The sequence below is a fragment of the Lampetra planeri genome, chromosome 31 (assembly GCF_965212315.1).
Source record: "Lampetra planeri chromosome 31, kcLamPlan1.2.h2, whole genome shotgun sequence".
Taxonomy (NCBI): domain Eukaryota; kingdom Metazoa; phylum Chordata; class Hyperoartia; order Petromyzontiformes; family Petromyzontidae; genus Lampetra; species Lampetra planeri.
The window spans coordinates 10,466,567-10,485,800 of record NC_136137.1 but is presented as its reverse complement, the minus strand read 5'-3'; the positions used below and the strand labels follow the sequence as shown (position 1 = coordinate 10,485,800).

Here is a 19,234-nt window from a genome sequence, read left to right as displayed (position 1 = left end):
AAAACGAAACTATTTTATTTATTTAACCAGGTAAGGCCTACCTGAGTGATACAGCTCCTTTTCAGAAGCGACCGGGCCACAGATGATAGCTCAACGAAGTGGCTTATCGTGTGGAAATTTATAGCAGCCAAATACTCTAAACGAATGTTTCTAAAAGTGGAGGGACATCTTTTGTTTCGCCGCCAGATACTCTAAACGCATATTTCTAAATGTGGAGGAAAAACTGGAGGAACCGGAGTAAAATCGCCGCGACCACGGGGGAGAGAGAGAGAATATGCAAACTACAAATATACAGCAGCAGGTGTCAGGGTCGGAATCGAACCCACGACCTCCTGCATGCCAGGCGAGGTAGTTAACATCTCCTAGCCACCATCTATAGAGAGGACTTCTCCAGCTCCTGCGCCACAGAAGTACAATACAGTAATAATAAAAACAACAACGCTCTCCATCCACAAGGGCATCGCCAAGTGTCCGGATTCTGTGTCAGGAGGGCTCTGTTACACTGGCAACTCTGGCCAATTCTACGTATGAGTGTTTGGATAAATCTTGATCTTGTTTGAATTAAACTCACCATGCATACGAGGAGACAAACACTGAAGGTCGCGCCCAGATGAATTCATGAAACCTGTGCTGTCCCCATCTCCTGGCCACCACCTCGCAACCCAGCAGGGTTTAGACCAGGGGTCGGCAAGCAAAATAACAAGAGCTATTTTTACGAATTCGGCAACGTTTTTACTGAATTCGGTATTTTTTTTTTACAAGGCCATTTTTTCAAAATTCGGCAATGTTTTTACTGAATTTTATTATTTATTTTTCAGGAGACATTTTTTTCGAATTCGGTCATGTGTTTACTGAACCCGGTATTTTCTATTTTTTTACAAGAGCCATTTTTACGAATTCGGTAACTTTACTGAATTCGGTATTTTAATTGTTACTAGAGTTTTTTTCTTACCAAATTCGAAAACAGAGGCTCATATTTTCAAGAGCCGCAATACATGTGAATTCCAGACGGTCCTTAATGACGTAAAGAAGCAGTCCTTGAAGAGCCGCATGCTGCTCCAGAGCCGGGGGTTCTTGACCACTGGTTTAGTCTTTAGAGCATCACCTTTCGCGCAATTCACCAATAAATTAAAAGCGTGTGTGCGTCATCCATTCAAGACCTGGAGCCTCTTTTCAGGGAAATATTACTGGTTTTCATGTCCACGTGTTTGTGTAAATGTGAGAAGAAAATGTGAGAGCTCACAACCAAGGCTTCCTATCGCATCTCCGATTAGCACGGTTACCCTACGAACGTTGCGAAAGAAGTTCAACATACTGTACATAAATTTGTATTTAAAGCTTTCGTGACTGCAGGGATTCATCTTCTTGGTTCTTTCGGTAAAGTCACGTAGAAGGGAAGTAATAAAATAATAAAAATAAAACATAATAAAATTATTTTAAAAATAAAACATAATAAAATTATTTTATTATGTTTTATTTTTATTATTTTATTACTTCCCTTCTACGTGACTTTACCGAAAGAACCAAGAAGATACTGTACATACATATCGAATCCACCACTCAATGGGAGTTCTTCTCTGCTAACCCCATAGCCTGGAACACCCTCACCCCAGCCATCAGCTATGTGGACATCTTGCTTCTGTTCCGTTTCAGGCTCAAAACTTGTTTTTCCTCTGCCTTACGACCGTCTCTCTACATAAAATAAATATGCCCATTGTTTCTGCACAGGGTTTTGAGCTGTGGTCTAATTTCGGACACGATACAAATATACACACGTGGTATAAAATCCATTCACCAACTCTTATCAAGCAGTGGATCGATCATAGCTGGCGATTATGGAGCTGGTCATTATTATTTGTCGTTTGTGATGTTCTCATTCGCCCCTGCTGAAAAATCTGCGAAAAAACGAGCTTTATAGCTCATCGGATTCCTCCAGCGTTTATAAATATTCTGAATCTCATTGAATGGGAGAAACTTGTGTGACTCCACGTGCTTCCGTCTTCAGGTGGAACCGCCACAGCCACGACAGCTGTATCAAGTAAATGAGAGATTGCAGGAGCTACCACTCCGTTTATATAATGGTTGGAGAGGGGGGAAGGGCCAAGTACAGCACACTTTTCATATGGTAGGGTGAGGCTAAAGAGGGTGAGCCTTTGTTATGGTTTGTGACAACTAAACATGGTGAACATGGTAAACATGGTACACCTCGTCGTGATTTGTATTTTATTTTTATTAATTTTAATGTTTTTACCTACGTGACTTTACAGAAAAAACCTAAGAATATGAATCCTTGCAGTCACGAAAGCTTCAAATCTAGAATTGACTCCACGTGCTTCCGGCCTCCTCCCTGCCCCCTGATGGCCCCTCCCCTCAGCACCCCCTCTTCGCCCCGCCCCTCCTCGCTAAGGACGCTGGGAAGCGCAGCCTCTTTCTCTTCCGGCGGCCATAGCGGTGAGTGTGTCTGGAGTGGCGCGGCGCGATAGGAATCCATCGCGTATCGCCGCCATCCTCGCGTCTCCTCGGGCGAATTCCCTCTCGAAGGGTCGCACGGAGTCCACGGCGAGTCCCGGGCCCCGTATCGGAGTGAATTGCCGCGCCGGGCCCCCCAGGGTTCGGGTCTCGCCGGGACCCCTTCTCGGTCCGAGCGGTGCTTTTGGGTCCACGGGGAATGGCGCCGTGGTTAGCGCGACGCGTTGCTATCCACTTGGAGCGACCTGGTTCCTCCTGTTAGCGGCCACGGCTTGATGTCCGCGGCACGTGTTGTCGGAACCCTCCTGGGGACGGACTCGGCCTCAAAACACTTAAACGACTGGATTGTGCGATTACTAGGCAAGCAGGCAGTAATATCTGGTGCTGTTTTTGGCGTTAATAGGCGCTGGATGAACATAGTTTGTTCCAGCCCTTGCTATGCGGGGAAATGCATGCACATTTATCTGTGTTACAAGTCCTGCCGTGTCGGCCCGGATCTTCCACGCCACGCGAGTCGGGGTGTGTGTGAAGGGGGTGGACGCGCTAGGCCTGGGTGGTAAAGAATTGTTTCCAGTAGCGCCAAAGCCTAGGCGCGTACCTCGTGTGGTTTAGACCCTGGTACAACTCGTAGGGGTTACTGGCCTGTGTGCAAATCGCCCGGGTTGAGCCCAGTCTTACCAGAAGGATGGGCAGGGTTGAGCCTTGGATGGTGCTTGGATTGACGGCCACCGTGCTTTTTGTAATGGACTTGGATTGCTGCCGCTCCGTTGTCGGCAGAGAATAGTGCAGAACAATCCATTGTACAGGGTATTGCTGCTACAATATTTATGCTACCGCGGCTTTTAACAATCCTCACTGACCAGCGTGGTGAAGTATGGTCGCATAACCCGCATGGCGTTGGGAGGCCCTCGTCATACATTGTATTGGCACAAGGGCTGTGTAGATCCACACGCAGTGCTTTATGTTCGTCACAGCTTAAAGGAGCACAAACAGTGTTGGGGATTTACATATCTGGCATTATAAATGTGCATATAACAAGTGTTGATTGGAATATTTATTTCGGTTAAATCACAGGTACTTTCGGAGCCTTCTGACCGGGCATAACGATTCGTAAATTAAAATATAACGCTAGTGGTACATGGATAGAATATTGTGCGGACGAATTGTATCGGATTTACTATATGTAATCGGTTCACGCAGCTAATATATGTTGCATGCACCGTAATTGCAAGACAGACCTATTCTTGAGCCATGTCTTGGAATTTACTACAATCACCTGCAATTGCATGTTGACTTCACGAGGGCCCGTAGGTTTGGTTTATTTTGGCTCTGGTGAAATCCATTGGGGCAATTAATGCTCGTTTTGTAAGGGGACCTGTTTCCACGATGGAAACCTGGTTACAGCAAAAAACTACCTAAAGACACGAGTACTAGCTCAAGTTCCTAATGGCAAAGTCGTGCATCGGCATACAACCACCAAAGAATACAAGGCTAGTAGAACACATCACACAAAGCGTATTGGGTAAAAAACAGCACCGAGGTCGGTGTGAGTGTCATAAAGTGTCTGTAGGTGACCCTGTTTCGCACAACCCATAACACATGTGCTGATGTGCCTCTTGTTTTCAGGTGAGCCAAGATGGGCGCCTACAAGTATATCCAGGAGTTGTGGCGCAAGAAGCAGTCCGATGTGATGCGCTTCCTGCTCCGGGTTCGTTGTTGGCAGTACCGGCAGCTGTCGGCCGTGCATCGTGCACCGCGGCCCACCCGTCCAGACAAGGCCCGCCGGCTCGGCTACAAGGCCAAGCAAGGTGCTTCCCAGGGCTGCGTGCGCATCATCACCTGAACCCCCCCCCCCCCGCTGAGAGGAGATTGCTGGAAAAAGAGACTTTTGATATCGCTGACGATGTGACGTGGATGGGCAACCTTGGACCACACTGGCAGGGAACAGCCTGTGTGGACATCTGTGAAAGAGATACAATCGCTCGGCAGATTCCTCCAATATCAATAAATATTCTGATTCTGAATTAATTTCGCGTGGCCTGTTTACATGAGGTCTCCCAAGTCGAATTGGCTGGCAAGCTAAATCGGTCACTGCACGCATTTAAGCAGCGCGAACCCTGTAATAGGGAATGTGTTTTCACTTGGCTATGCTTGCTAATTTTAGTACACTTAAGTCACCTGTTGAAAGTGAACCCTAATTGGTCATTGTATTGGATAATGCTAAGCTGTCCATTTAAACAGTGGCCCACCAAAAGTGTTTTTAAAGTTTTATTTGGCCCTCCTTAAGGAAAAGGTTCTCCACTGCAGTATAGGGCTGACCATGGCAATGTGTAATTTCCTCCCCTGATTTGGGGCCACCAATTGAGAGTGCTGCCTTGTGCTTGACTGAGCATGGGAACGCGGAATATGCAATTGCTGAACTCGTCTCTTCCTTTACAGGCTACGTAATCTACCGCGTGCGTGTGCGCCGCGGTGGCCGCAAACGCCCCGTGCCCAAGGGAGCCACCTATGGCAAGCCCGTCCACCAGGGTGTGAACCAGCTCAAGTTCGCCCGCAGCCTGCAGTCCGTTGCTGAGGTGAGAAGTTGCTCCTGTGTGTTGGCGCAGGATGTCAAATGGAGTGACAACGCTGCCCTGGAATGTATTTGGTTCCTTTTGATAGTTTTATCCAATGTATGAATGTGAATGACTGGTAAGGCGCCATCCATTTAGTACATACGCAAACATCTGTCAACTTGACCCCCCCCACCAGCGTATGTACGCTTGACCCCTCCCCCGAATCCTATAGAACGGCCTATATCTAATCCATGCAGAAACGATAAAAGGATTAATAATATTAACGTGTTTAAGCAAACAGTCCACCGCCAGACTATCTAACTCAGAAGGCTAATGTAGACATTATTATCAAGGCTTCACCCCCCCCCAGTTTCCTATACGTAAGTACATTGTCAGTAGACCCCCCCCCCCCCCATACGCAAGCGTACGCATTTGGGTTAACTCCCCCCCCCCCCCCCCCCCGGGCTGTGAGGTGTTGGAAAATGTACTGGTGAACCTGTGCAGATTTTTTAGCATATCCCTCCCGCATGCATGGATCTTCTCCAGGTTTACATCCACAATGCAAAATACTTAAAATGGAATTGGCCTAACCTTCCAAAGTGGACTTTCCTGAAAAGGTCTTGAAACAGACATCCCAATTAAATGAATAAATACCATTAAGGCATATTTAAATAAAAGTGACATAAGACTTTGCTGTTGTCTGTCTTCATGCGTGTGTAGGAGCGCGCCGGCCGCCACTGCGGTGCCCTGCGTGTGCTCGCATCCTACTGGGTGTGCGAGGACTCGACGTACAAGTACTACGAAGTGATCCTCATCGACACCTTCCACAAGGCCATCCGCCGCAATCCCGACACACAATGGATCACCAAGCCGGTGCACAAGCACCGCGAGATGCGAGGCCTCACTTCAGCCGGCAGGAAGAGCCGAGGCCTGGGCAAGGGCCACCGCTTCCACCTCACGATTGGCGGCTCGCGCAAGGCCGCTTGGCGGCGTCGCAACACGCTGCAGCTGCGCCGCTACCGCTAGGCTGCACCACATCGGGCCCCGGGCCCTGCTTGACTCTCCTTCGCTTCTTGAAGCTGTACCTGGCTGGATTGACATGGGTAGTTTATACCATGTCCGCGTTTGCCTGGTTGTATCCAATCGTTGTGAAATCTACAACCACTTCTTGAGCTGGAGCAGTGCAGTCTGGCAGGTTTGGGTGAAAGCTGTTGTGTATTATTTCAAAATAAAGTACAAAACATCCCTTGCCCTTGAGCAGCCTGTTGTGGATTTTTACCCAAGATACAGCACTTAACTTGTGTTTCATGAATTGGAATGCATGTTTAAAGAACGGTTTTATTGTCAGTAATCATCAGTCCACTGCTGGATGAATAGTTCCCTGAACATGCCTGCATGCAGCTAATTTAATCACTCCATAATGATTCCATTTGGATGCTTTCTCTCTTGGCTGCCACACCCACCAGCAATCACAGATGTGTTCTGCCCAAGCCCACGACACAATTGACTTTAACTTGTATACTCTTGTTTAAGGCCAGCCTCGCTCTAATCTCAGAAAGAATAAGGCTGCTCCGATTTGAACTTGATGATTTAGACAATACTCTTCCAATCACATTGGGCATTGGCAGACAAAATGTCCACATTTGATTGGGACCATGTAGATAACATGACTTTCTTCAGCTGCTTCAATGTCAACCAAAACAGAGTTAACCTGATTGCCAAATTCAACCTGTCAAAAAAGAAACCCGAACCACACTTGGTAAAGTTAGATGTTAAGATTGTTATCACAGTAACAGCCCAATTTCTGACAGCCTAAAATCGGTACAAGCTAAGGGGTTGAATTTCAGTCCGTCCCCCCCCCCCAAGCACATCCCAGTGGATTACATCATTGCCCAGGTTGACGTCGCCCTCAAAGGTCTGGGACACAACCCGGCAGATGTTGCAAGATCTGAAATCGCTGCTATCAAGAATGCTAAAAAAACCCATTAGCAAGGACGAGCGTTTGCAACTCTCAGCCGACAAGGGCAATGCCCTTATGGATAAAACCACACAACAAAATTCAGGACCTCAATGATGGCTGCTATATTAATAGAGACCCTACCAATAGTCTGGCTACTAAAACCAACAAAATCATCACTAATTCGACTTCCCTAATCGAATCCACCAAACAGCTCTCTCTAAAACCGGCTGCTCGACCACCCAGATTTTACGGCCTTCCAAAAATCCATAGAGGGCACTCCACTCCGTACTATCGTCTACCATTAACTCGCCTACTTATACTGGCACGATTTCTGTCTGAGTGCTTCCCTTCACGGGCAAGACCGCCTCAGCTGGAATTAATTCGGCCCACTTGGTTTCACTGATCAAGTACACATCATTGTTGCCGGAGGATTTGCTTGTCAGTTTCAATGTAGTCCTCTTCACCAAGGTACCTGATACTATTGCAATCGATGAAGTGAATCCTGATGTACCTTCGTTGGTAAGGCACTGTCTTGCCAACACTTCACCTGTAATGGTACTTTCTACAAACAGAATAAAGGTACCCCAATGGGATCTCCCCTATCACCAGTGGTAGCGAATGTTTTCATGGAGAAATTTGAGACTGATGCCATCCAGACATCCACCCGACGTCCTTCCTTGTGGAAGAGATGTAGATGACACGTTCATCATCTGGCCACATGGCCTGCCGGCACTGTACCAATTTCTCAACCACATCAATTCCATACACCCATCTTATTAAATTCACCATGGAAGTGGAAAATGATGGCAAGTTTTGATCGAGAAGAGACCTGATGGCTCATTTGGACTGTCTATAGGAAAGCCACCCACACGGATTAATATCTAAAGCCTGGCTCCCACCACCATCCAGCCCAGAAGAATTCCCTCATCACAACACTACGCCATAGGGCTCGTTGCATCTCTGACCAGCACCACCTAGCCAGTGAGCTTGAGCACGTACGCCAGGCTCTCAGGAGGAATGGATATTTTGACCGCACAATCTACAAAGCTGCAAACCCTCGGGCGACCATCAGAGATTTGTTCATGAAGCCGTCCAGATATACAAACACAGACAAAACTTTAATCGAGAAGATGGATTCAGATTGAGCAATCATTGGAAGGACGTGATAAACCACGTCAAGTTTTAACTGCTGTGATTCTCACTCTTCCACCCGTGCTGTTTTCGTTTACTAATTCAAGCTCATGGACATGCTAATTTCTCCAGCCCCCACCTGTCCCTGCACGCCACAAACCCTCCTCCCTCCGTGAACTCCTGCAGCCACGACTACAACCCCCCCCTCCCCGTGCCTATATAAAGCCACAACAGCAGACCATTCTTTCTCACCTGATGACGGACGCTTGTGTTGCGACCGAAACGTGTTCTTTTACTAATTTAATCACTCCATAATAGTGGATTCCATTTTAATGCTTTCTCTCTTGGCTGCCACCCACCCACCAGCAATCATCACTGATGTGTTCTGCCCACGACACAATTGACTTGTATACTCTTAAGTACTGTAGTCGGGTGTCCAAGCTTACACCATTTTCTGATCCTCATAGCAGGTACTTTGCATTAATTGCAAACTTGGCAAATGAGTATATTGCTTTTCATATATTTAAGCTTTTAAAAAAAGCACACCAACCTGCTCTGCCGCAAATTCATAAATTTGTTAAAGTTACTGAACAGAGGATACATGTTGTCCACAATAGAGGTTTTTTGGGTTAGATCGCATAAATAAATATTATTAAGCCTGCCACTACCCGACAGCCAACTAGTAAGGGTTGTCACGTAAACAACATGCTGGTACATCACACCGGTGTGTTGGAAAGCCAAGTTACAACATTTACAATCGGAGTCCTGTTGTGGCTTGGCTGTGAATATGGCTTGGCTCTTCAACACACCGGTGTGCTGTGCTAATGATGAATTCACATGTTCTATTTACGTGACAACCCTTACTGGTTGGCTGTGTCGGGTGGTGGCGGGTTTAACGACACAACATTTACGCGATCTAACCCAGAAAACCTCATGGATGATATTGGTCGCGAAAGCCTGCGTGTTAAACTATATACATTTTGTGTTTTGCATTTCTCTGTGTGCATGCATCCCCTTTTGTATTAAGTTCATAACGTATGGATAAAGAGTGCCATGTGCATTCTGCGCGCAGTGTTTGACGCACAAAGTCGTTTGAAATGAGACTTTTGTAAAAATACATAAACTTGACATTAGGAAATGTAATCTCAATTGGCTAACCTGTTCATAAGGTACAGGATCAAGAACAACGCGGTGGACTCTAATCGGGATAAAATCACACGTAAATATAATGGAGTGGTGGTCCACTGGTTAATGGACTCGTAAACCTAACATCCTGAGTTTGAGTCCCCAGTGATAACCGGTCCTGGGCTTCATGCCAATGTGGTGAATTATGCCATAACACATTCCTGCGGAGGGAGCTGGTAGGAACGTTGGGTTGCTCGGTCAATGGCCAGGGTCAACGGCGGCGTGATGTATTCCGCAAATATGCCCGACTGTGAGGGCGGGCAAAATCCGGCGTGAGTAGGTTAAACGTTGAGTTTGATAAGGGCACCACGGGGTGACCAGCCCCTCCCCACCCAGCCCCACTCCTCCCACCCCTCAACCAGCCCCACCCTCCCCCCTCCCCACCCAGCCCCTCCCCACCCAGCCCCTCCCTGCACGACGGACGGACACAATAATCCCCTGTGGGCTGGTGTAACCAGGAGGTTCCTACCAGTATAACCCCCATGACTGGAATGGTGAGAGTAGGCCTCGAGTGTACTGACAAAGACTGGACGTTAAATAAGTTAACAGGTTTTATCAAACGGTAGAAAACAATCAACGGCCAGGCGAGCCCTCTAATAAGTGTGGATTTAAGCTGGTTAACTGAAGGGTGGTTTTCATGCCGACTGGAGCACTGACGAATCAGCAACATGGCCATTGATAGTATGGGTGGGACAAGTGGTCTAAATTACACCCAATAATCAGGCAATAAACAACGCACATCACAACATTGCTAGGATACGTGCGCTTGAACAAATTCTATCGCAAGAATTAATGTTGGACGAAACGGGTGATTCCTGGGAGTGCTACCACCGTGGAGATGGGAGCTGTGAGATCAACTCGTCAACGAGGGGCGCTGTGGCGAGATGTTAACTACCTCCTCTGGTACACAGGACGTTGTGGGTTCGATCCCGACCCTGACGCATGTCTATTTGGAATGTGCGTGTTCTCTTCGTAGTCGCGTGGATTTTTTCGCCGTGTCCTCTGATTTTTTTCCCTCCACATTGAGAAACGCGAGTGTCAGAGTTATTTGGCTGCTGCTATAAACTTCCACGCCGTTGAGCCATCATTGGTGGCCAGGGCGCTTCTGAAAAAAGCGATGTAGCTCGGTGGGCCTTAGCTGGTGAAATGAAAATGATGTAAATTATTTTATAGATGAGATTGTGACATTGCAGCAGCGAGAGTGGATATACTCGCTCATGATCACAATGAAGATGATCGTGATGCTCACGTGCCATGGAGCCATGATATCAGTTGTTGTGATGGTGTTTGATGACTCGCGCTCATTCAGCAGTGGATAAAACAACGGCGACTGCAACTGATGATCATCACTTATCAAAGTCCTCGATGTTGATACCGTTTTGCTGATGAGGATCCTGCTGCTGTTGAAAGCCCGAGTTTGCTGCTCATGTTGGAGTAGCTGGTGATCCTCCTCCTGCTGCTGCCGTTGATGCTGATGACGATGGTAATGATCCTCCTGCTACCGTTGATGATAAGGGGCCGTCCATAAATGACGTCACGCACCTAGGGGGGGGGGGGGTCGGACATTTGTGACGGGGGGGGGAGAAATGTGACGTCACATCAACATGCGCAACTTTAAATAAATATAGACAACACGTTTTACTTAATTAAATAGACGTTTTAATAAATGTTTTCTCCTACAACATCAGAGTGCAGCGCCATATTAAAAACGCACTACAATGACAAGAGTTTAAAGCGATTTGAAGCATGTTTTATTTTTTTTGGGGAGGGGGGCAGAGTTTTGTGACGTCATATTTGAGGGGGGGGGTCTGACTTTTTGTGACGCCGTGTGACGAGGGGGGGGGTCAAAAATCGTCCAAAATCGCGTGACGTCATTTATGGACGGCCCCTTATGATGATAATGATCCTCCTGCTGCTGCTGATGTTGCCACTGCTGCCACTGCTGATGGCCGCATGCCGAGTGGCGGCCCCCACCGCCAGCCGTGGCACAGACGGCCCGTAATAATCAGCACACTCCCCCACGCGGGTCAATTGCGCGCGGCCGCCGATGAGTCTCGCCGCCGCCGCCGCCAGGGGGAGGCCGCGTTCACCAGGCCTGGGCCCTTCCCCGAGCCTCCTTCCTGACTCGCAGATTCACGTGGGAGACGGCGGCGGTGGTGGCGGTGGTGGCTTTCAAGGAGGCGGGCTGGGGTGGGAGGCCGACTTAACGTCCCCGGGGGTGGGCCACAGGAGCGAGGGAGGTGGTGGAGTGAGGAGGTTGTTGTAGGAGGTGAGGAGGTTATCGTGTGCGACGTGGTTGTGCTGGTGGTGGTAGTTGTGCTGGTGGTGGTCGCTGTGTGGTTTAAGTTCGTGCAGTAGCGGCCACGCCGAGTCGCGGAGAGGGTCTCGGACCGCGACTGTGGGAGCGGTCTCTGTGTGTGGATGCGCGGGTTTGCGGTGATGTTTCACTCCGGACATGCCTCGCGTGTCTTGCCGTGGCTCATGCACCGCACTGGTGTCTCATGGAGGTGACGAACACCTGCAGTTGTCCGTGACCTTACAGTGCAGTGGTTGTCCACACATGGGCCCCCTCCAGCAGTGGATGAACGCACGCCTGCGGACATTTGTAAATGGCGATGCCGCTGAGCACGTTATTGAAACGTGGCTTTTGGAATAACAATTTACATTTTATTTATTTTAACGTCACCCGCTTCGTTGCTTTATACGGCAAAAGCTGATGCCCGTTGTGATTATTATAGAGTCGGGGAGCAGTTGACGAGAGGGCCTTGCGATGTTTGGTTTAATCCCATTAATTATCCCATCAGAATCCAGATAGGTGCATGCTGTCCATCTCCTGCTCACCTTCGAGCCAAGTCTGAAGACACCTGCAGTCGGCTCTCTCTCATCCAGGTGCAGACTGACACATTAAGGTCAGTTTAGCGCATAGGCTTTGGCTATCAAAATTATATCCATAATATCGGTTACTCTTCCCAACTCGTAACTAATTAGCACGTTTTGTTTACGTGATTTGGCCGTGTCGGGTGGTGGCGGGTTTAACGACACATTTATATGTATGTGATTTAACCCCCCCCCCACCCCTCTGTTTTGACATTAAAATAACTGACCATTCCCGGGATCAGAGGAGATGATGGTAGCAGCGGACTTCAAGTGCGGTACTGTTCTAAGATGGGCTGGCGTCAGAGTCCCTGTGCCACCCACCGCCCACTGCCACCTGCTCATGCCATGCGTGTGGCTACGTTGTGGTCAGCAGAGGGCAGCACAGCGTAGTACAGCAATACCCCGATTCACGTCTCTCCCCCCCCCCCCACTTTTGCGTTGTTTCGCTAATACGTCGACACTTTATGATAAACACCTCAACGTGATTTGCGTCGCCTCAACCCCCACGCATCGTCCCTCCTTTCTCGTTTTCCGTCGCCTCTCGGCCTCCGTCTCCACCACCTCCTGCCCTGTAAATCGCTTCGATTGACGCCGTTTCGATATTCACGAACGCATCACGTGACGTAAACCGGGGTATTACTGTACTCTACATTGTACCCATATCCATGCTCACAGCCTTCACCAACCCGCGCTGACCCAGCGGTGAACTATGGTCAAATAACACCCAGGACCCGCACTGCAGAGGTCGCAATCGGGTACCCGATACCCGTACTCTACCCGATACCCGGCTACCCGGCCGGGTACGGGTACGGGTACCCGTTTGCGACCCTGGTGCGGCCGGGTACGGGTAGGCCGTGAGTCACTGGTGAGTAACCGTTTGTCACTCATTTCGGGTAGGGAACGGGTACGGGTACCCATTTGCGACCCTGGTGCGGCCGGGTACGGGTAAGGAATCAAAACCCGTTTGCGACCTCTGCCGCAAGGCGTGGGGAGGCTATCATTCATCAGTGGGTCAACAAAACGGCCGCGTGTGTGTATGCGTCAAAAAATGTCCTCCATCTGTTTCCGATTGCGCAGGGTTACGGTGACGACCTGCAAGATGGCAGCTGGGGTGGCTGTTGGCGGCCCCACGAGTTTTTCAGCGTGGCTGGGCACGCAAGGCGCCAGCGCAAGCATGGCGCTCGCGCTCGAGCAGGAGCTGGGCATCGGCAGCGAGGATACGCTGCTGGCCTGTGCCGAGGACCCGCACATCCGGGCCGAGTTGCTCTCCCTCGCGCGGCGCCGGCTGCCCTTCGGCTCGTACGCTGTGCTGGCGCGCCTGCTGCGAGGGGTTTGGCGGCTGCGGATTGCGGCGGAAACGTTGGGGGGCGCGGAGGCGGCGGTGGCGGCGGCGGCGCTGCCGACGGACTCGTGCCAGCTCCGCTGCGGGGAGCACAGCCTGCTCAGCAGCCTGCTGCACGCCATCGTGATCACGCTCAGCAGCTTGAGCCAGGAGCTGCAGGAGTCGGCGGAGAGGTTCAGCTGCCTGGACGGCCTGCTGCAGGCGGGCGCCAGCCCACGGGGCACAGGCTCGCCGGTGCCAGCAGGTCTGCGAGCGATGGGCACGCAGGGCTGTTACAACGACCAAACTTTGCGCAAGTGTGCACTGGCTGCCAGCGGATGGCACTTGCGGTGAAATCTTGTGCTGTGTGAGAGGATAGGCCCTTATGTGTGTGCACGTATATGTGTGTCGTTGTTAGCGGAGTGGTAGAGTCGTAGTTAGCGCGCTGCTCTACCAACGCAGCGACCCAGGTTTGATTCCTGCTCACGTTCCACACCAGTGATGATTATCTGAACCGGTTCTGGGCCTCCCCTAGGTCGACTCAGCCTCAAACGAGTACCTAGTGCGGTGTGTAAACATCGCCACTCGGGAGACAGAGGCGGTCAGGCGTGGTGCTGGCCACCCACCCCCTCGTGTACCGTTCCGGCATTCGTAGGTACTCGCTAACTGCACTTGCCCCTACAGTCTGTTAAGGCTATACAGGGATCTTTGTCTTTGTGTGTCATTGTGCAGAGGCAGTGGACAGCCCTGTTCCAGTGGAGTCTTCGTCCCCTGTGGATGCTTTCGGAGCGCTCGCAAACGAGGAGCAAAACCCATCCCGTGCATGGGATGTAAACATCAAAATGGAACCGGTCAGTGAAAGTAAGTCTGGCATTCGTAGAAATTGCAGTGGGGCCTTGTTTTCTTTCGAAATTAGCCACGTGGATGGTGGTGAGTGAACCAGTGGACGGCTTCTGGAGTAGCCTGATGAAAAATATCTGAAAGAGACTGATGGCTAATGATGGAAGTAGCGCTACTTTCTGGTCCATGGTTTTTGATCGGTGACTGCAGTTGCACTGTGGGCTCGCCTGAATTTTTCCATCGGTGTAAGTGGTGGCTGCATCTGCTGTCCAATTGTTGCATGTGATTGAATACAAAGTCACAACTGTGACAACACAATGCAGCAATGTAAGCACTTGAGTGCAGTTGAAGGTGCCAACTTGGCTATCGTCGTAATTATTGACACACATTCAAAGTGTGAAAAGCTTCAAGTGATGTTCGATCATGTAAGGTGCCATTGGGCTCTTTCGTGTGCTGCGATGTAGGTACACCTGACAGCTCTGATGGGGTTTCTGGCCACAACTTGGATGTGTCTTTCGTGAAAGTGGAAGTGGAAACCGATTGCCTGGAGAACGGTGGGTCCAGCTCATGTTTCATTCTAAACTGGGCATCTATAGCATTAATGTTTGAACAGTTGTGTGTCTGTGTAATGTTTAGCGTGCTTGGTTCTCCTGTGTGTAGGTGATGTGCCAGAGTCCAGTAAGGAATATTGCAATAACGTAAATACGTTAAGGCAATGGAAAGCAGCCAGACCCACATACAAGTGGAATGACGACCAGGGCAGGTCACCGGACTGGGCTGTTGATAAAACGTCGCTCATGAGGAATAGCAACAATCCACGCTGTGGCAAGGGCAGTGGTAAGAAAGATTTGGGAGAATTCTGGAATCCCAACCTGACTCTTGATCAGAGCGTGGTTCTCATTGAAGATGACAATCAGTTTACGGCTGAGAACAGTCTTGGGTATCAACACCGAGTGCATGCGACTCCAGGTGCTCAATCGCTGACGATGCACCTGGATAACGATGGCTCGCCTGTGCAGATATTCACACAGCCGGAGAGGACTTCTGCCACGGAAGACGAAGTTCATGGCACTGAAAATCAAGAAGACGCTGTTTCACCAATGGAGCCGCCACCGTCTCTGGGAGCAGCACAGGCAGAGGATGTGCCGTGTGTTGGCTGTGCGGAGTGTGGCCAGGAGTTTTCGCTGCCGGCTCAGTACGTGGAGCACGTTCGTTGTCACCGACGCGGCGGGGACGGCGGCGCGAACGACGGTGCCGCGGGAGGCGGCCGTCCCTTCACGTGCCCGCTCTGCGGGGCTTGCTTCTCGCACCTGTCGGCGCTCAACCGCCACCAGCGCACGCACACGGGCGAGCGGCCCTTCTCGTGCGAGGATTGCGGCAAGCGCTTCACGCAGTCGTCGCACCTGAACCGCCACATGCGCACGCACACGGGGGAGAAGCCCTTCAAGTGCCTCCACTGCGGCAAGGGCTTCCTGCAGTCGTCCGACCTCGCTCGTCACCAGCGCACGCACGCACGCCGCCCCCACAGCCACCAACGCGATGATTCATCAGCATAGTCAACGAAGGACCGTTGTGCCAAACGCGTGACCTCTTGCGACAGCATTTGCATTAACTGATCTTGCTGCCATATACCAGTGTCTCAAGTAATTTGTTTGATCCACGTATCACAATGGCGGTGCCATTCGTTTGAGGGTCGCAGTCCACCTCAAACGTTAACCGCCAACTGAAGTGCACAATTTGCTGGAGATTGTGCATCCAGACAGGCGACGTATCTAAAAAGTGACAGCAATCTCCCTCCAATTGCGAGGAGACCGGTCGCAGATGCTAATGGTGACATTTCCGACGAAGTTGAACCATCGGATGCCAAAAAGACATCTTTGGCATCGCATGTGGAAGAACTGTAGCCGATCCAAATGAGCTTGAAGCAATTTCCAGCCCTTCGCACGATACAGAAAAACTGACAACGCAGCTCTGCAGACTCTCAGTTTGGTGCCCAGACTGAAACGTTTCTGGGACCGAATGTGGCTCAGACCTTTCATTATTCCTGAGGCCAGGCCGATCCGGCGCATAACTCCAGGTCTACGTCGTCCATCAGTGGTCTGTTCAGATCCCAGGTAGAGAAATTCCTCCACTGCTCCGACAGCATTACCATTAATTATGCAGTTTGCTTCTGGAGGTCCAGAGCCTAAGTTCAGGAATTGAGATTTCCACCCGAGATTGGGGTGGCTACAACATATCTCCACGATTGCCAAACGTCTTCATTTCAATAACATTGACATCCCTTTGACTTCACCGATTTTTATTTTGTTTGAGTGTTCACAGACGGCGTGTATTTTATTGTTAATACACATGCAGTATTAACCAGGGCAGCCTGCCAGATTCAAACCACAAACCTCTGCGGGAAGCAGAAAATCCAACCGACCAAACTGAACACATAACCATCGTTTTGCACTCGTCAAAAACAAAAATGCTTTTTATATGATTGCTTTGTAACAGTTCTTATGTGTGCCAGCATTAATATTTGTACCAGAAACTAGCAGGAATAAAACTTTTTTTTTTATAGAAAGGGATTTGTTTGATCTTGAAATTGTATGCACTATCACAGTGGAATGTGAGAGAATGGCTGAACGATGGGCTAAGATGTTTAATGTGCGAGTACATGAGTGACATTCACAAACTCAATCCAGTGAATATTCGCTGCTTGCCAAACACTGCCAATAAAATAAAAACTCACCACTATTGTCAATATTGCCTTAAAACAGAAATATATATAGTGGGCTAAAGTTTTTTGACGTTCGCCCCTAAAGAGATACGATCATTAGATTCAATGTTGCACTACACTGCCTACTACCTTCAAATATTAAAGCTGATTTATCGACAGCATTTCCATAAACGGATGTTGAATAGCGAATCCACCCACAAAATTGTTGATAAACTGGTTTCACCGAGGTTTTTTTTGTTATCTCCAACTAGAATCCAATCTGTCATCTACTCTAACGAAGGTCCATTTCCCGAAACGGCCGATTACTGGAAATGTTTTTTTTTGCGACATTGTTAACATGCACTGCTGCCAACACTTGTCATTTCGCTACTGAAGGCTCTCCCTATGCCGTTTCAGTCAATGTACCTTAACCAGCAAGTTGAAGTATGGCGAATACTGCGTTGTGAGACCATCTAGCAGTGAATTGACAAATGACGATATGCAATTACGCTCCATTCCTAAAGCATACGAACATTTCGACGTGATTTACTTACCAGTGATGTTTAAATAATAGTTGCGGGGCGGGGTTAGGGTGGAAGTGTCCAGGACATATGACCCTGATGGCGGGACCCTGGGGTCCCGCCATAAACGGAAGTCTAAATCGTAATTATTTTCCTTATTTTTGGCGACTCCGTCCCACCGCGCACACAAACGCCGTGACTCACCTGGCGCAGATCATTCTGTTGTCGCGTCGTCCAAGCGCAGCAGCGAGGACGAATGCGCAGAAGAAACAACACTTTTATACTTTGATTAGCGCATCGTGTAGAGCTCGTCGACAGGAATAGATTGCCGTATCGTTCGCCTTCAACAGACATAAAAAGACGTTGCAACGCAGTTTATGCGAGAGCCGGGGGCATGTGGGACCTCGGGGTCCCGCCATAAGATTCATATGCGCTGGGCTTGAGACCAACAGTTTTAGATGTGATTCAGAGGCAAAGGGTTTGGCTTGGTTCAAGCAGTAGGTGGCGACACGAATACACTCACTGTAACGCCGTATCTGGCAATCCGATCTTTCCTGTGCCCGAGCTCACAGCGCCACGAAAGAACCAGGGGGGGTACACGATGCACACCTCCCTCAGGGCGGATGTAACAGGAATAGGGCCGCTGGCGAAGACACCGGCGGGCGAGACCTGTCCATGATCCAGACGCATCCACCCGTGTTCAGTGGAAATTTACCAGCGTCCCGACCGTGAAATACAATGTTCTTGCAGTCCCCGTGTTCAAATAATGCCTGATTGATGAGCATTTACTGGAATTGCCCTTCCTGGAAAGCTGGTTGAAATCTCATTTCAAAGCACCCGAGCTTTGCTTTATTCTCCACAAAGGCCCTTTGAGCTAATGAAACCCAATTCGGCGAGTCGACCAGGCTTGCCCTACCCCCACAGCCCCCTACACACATCACCCCCCCTACACACGCGAAAGGGCGTTGATACGATCAGTTGCCATGGGTTATGGCCAAGCATGATGGTGCTTTGGAAGCAAGGGTTGGTGGAACACGGAGTATTGAAACTTCAACTCAATGGGCAGAGACAGCCAGCACAGCAAGTAGGTTCTAGAATCCGTCTGTGTTTACTATTGAACATTATCTCCTCTTACGTGTGGGTTTTCTCTGGTTCCTCCCTGGCACGAACACCTCTTAAAATAAATGACTCGAAGATCCATCTCAAAAAGGTTACGAGTCAGTGAGGGCTGTCCTGGGAAGTCATTAGCGCGTGCATTTCTATACGCGTTCACGTCACTTGGCTGTACCTGGGGGAACTGGAAAACCAGGCTTCCCCCACCCCCCAGTTGCATAGCTTAGAGCAGAGTCCAGGAGGCTCGGTTCTGCCCGTGTACCTACCTGGTTGACACACCGCTCCCTCTTTCCTCAGCTGAATGGGGGTAGCAGTCGCTTTGACCTTTGCTAGAATGCTCAGGGGCAGGGCAATGCGCACTTTGAATACTGCATTCGTTTTGTTTGGAGCATTGGTTGGCGTTAACGCCCTTTCCAAACACCTCGTGTAACTGCACCCCCCACTCCCTCCTCCTGTGCAACGAGGCCATTCAGTTCTGCTGCGATGTCGACAGCAGTTAAAAGCCACCCCGTGCCTTTAACACAAGTGCCGGCAAGGTGCAGCTGTGCGCCTGTCAAAATT

At 49.6% G+C, this 19,234-nt stretch overlaps 2 protein-coding genes across 6 annotated transcripts; both read left to right on the top strand.

Moving 5' to 3' along the window:
* Nucleotides 1–2,366: 2,366 nt before the first annotated feature.
* RPL15 (ribosomal protein L15) lies at nucleotides 2,367–6,274 on the top strand. Of its 4 annotated transcripts, none has more exons than XM_078609283.1 (4): nucleotides 2,367–2,451; nucleotides 4,096–4,277; nucleotides 4,909–5,045; nucleotides 5,745–6,274. In XM_078609283.1, the coding sequence occupies exons 2-4, from the start codon at nucleotides 4,106–4,108 to the stop codon at nucleotides 6,048–6,050; spliced, it is 615 nt and encodes a 204-aa protein (XP_078465409.1). In that variant the 5' UTR covers nucleotides 2,367–2,451; nucleotides 4,096–4,105; the 3' UTR covers nucleotides 6,051–6,274. The 4 variants fall into 4 exon arrangements, with proteins under 4 accessions (XP_078465409.1, XP_078465410.1, XP_078465411.1 ...); XM_078609284.1 differs by having other exon boundaries at nucleotides 2,424–2,559; XM_078609285.1 differs by having other exon boundaries at nucleotides 2,432–2,647.
* A 4,935-nt stretch (nucleotides 6,275–11,209) lies between these two features.
* Nucleotides 11,210–16,904, top strand: LOC144729211 (uncharacterized). 2 transcript variants are annotated; one of them, XM_078609277.1, is made up of 6 exons: nucleotides 11,211–11,569; nucleotides 12,105–12,209; nucleotides 13,255–13,763; nucleotides 14,231–14,359; nucleotides 14,803–14,892; nucleotides 14,999–16,904. In XM_078609277.1, exons 3-6 carry the CDS (start codon nucleotides 13,277–13,279, stop codon nucleotides 15,892–15,894), a joined length of 1,602 nt encoding a protein of 533 aa, XP_078465403.1. In that variant the 5' UTR covers nucleotides 11,211–11,569; nucleotides 12,105–12,209; nucleotides 13,255–13,276; the 3' UTR covers nucleotides 15,895–16,904. The 2 variants fall into 2 exon arrangements, with proteins under 2 accessions (XP_078465404.1, XP_078465403.1); XM_078609278.1 differs by lacking the exon at nucleotides 12,105–12,209 and having other exon boundaries at nucleotides 11,210–11,569.
* The last annotated feature ends 2,330 nt before the right edge of the window (nucleotides 16,905–19,234 follow it).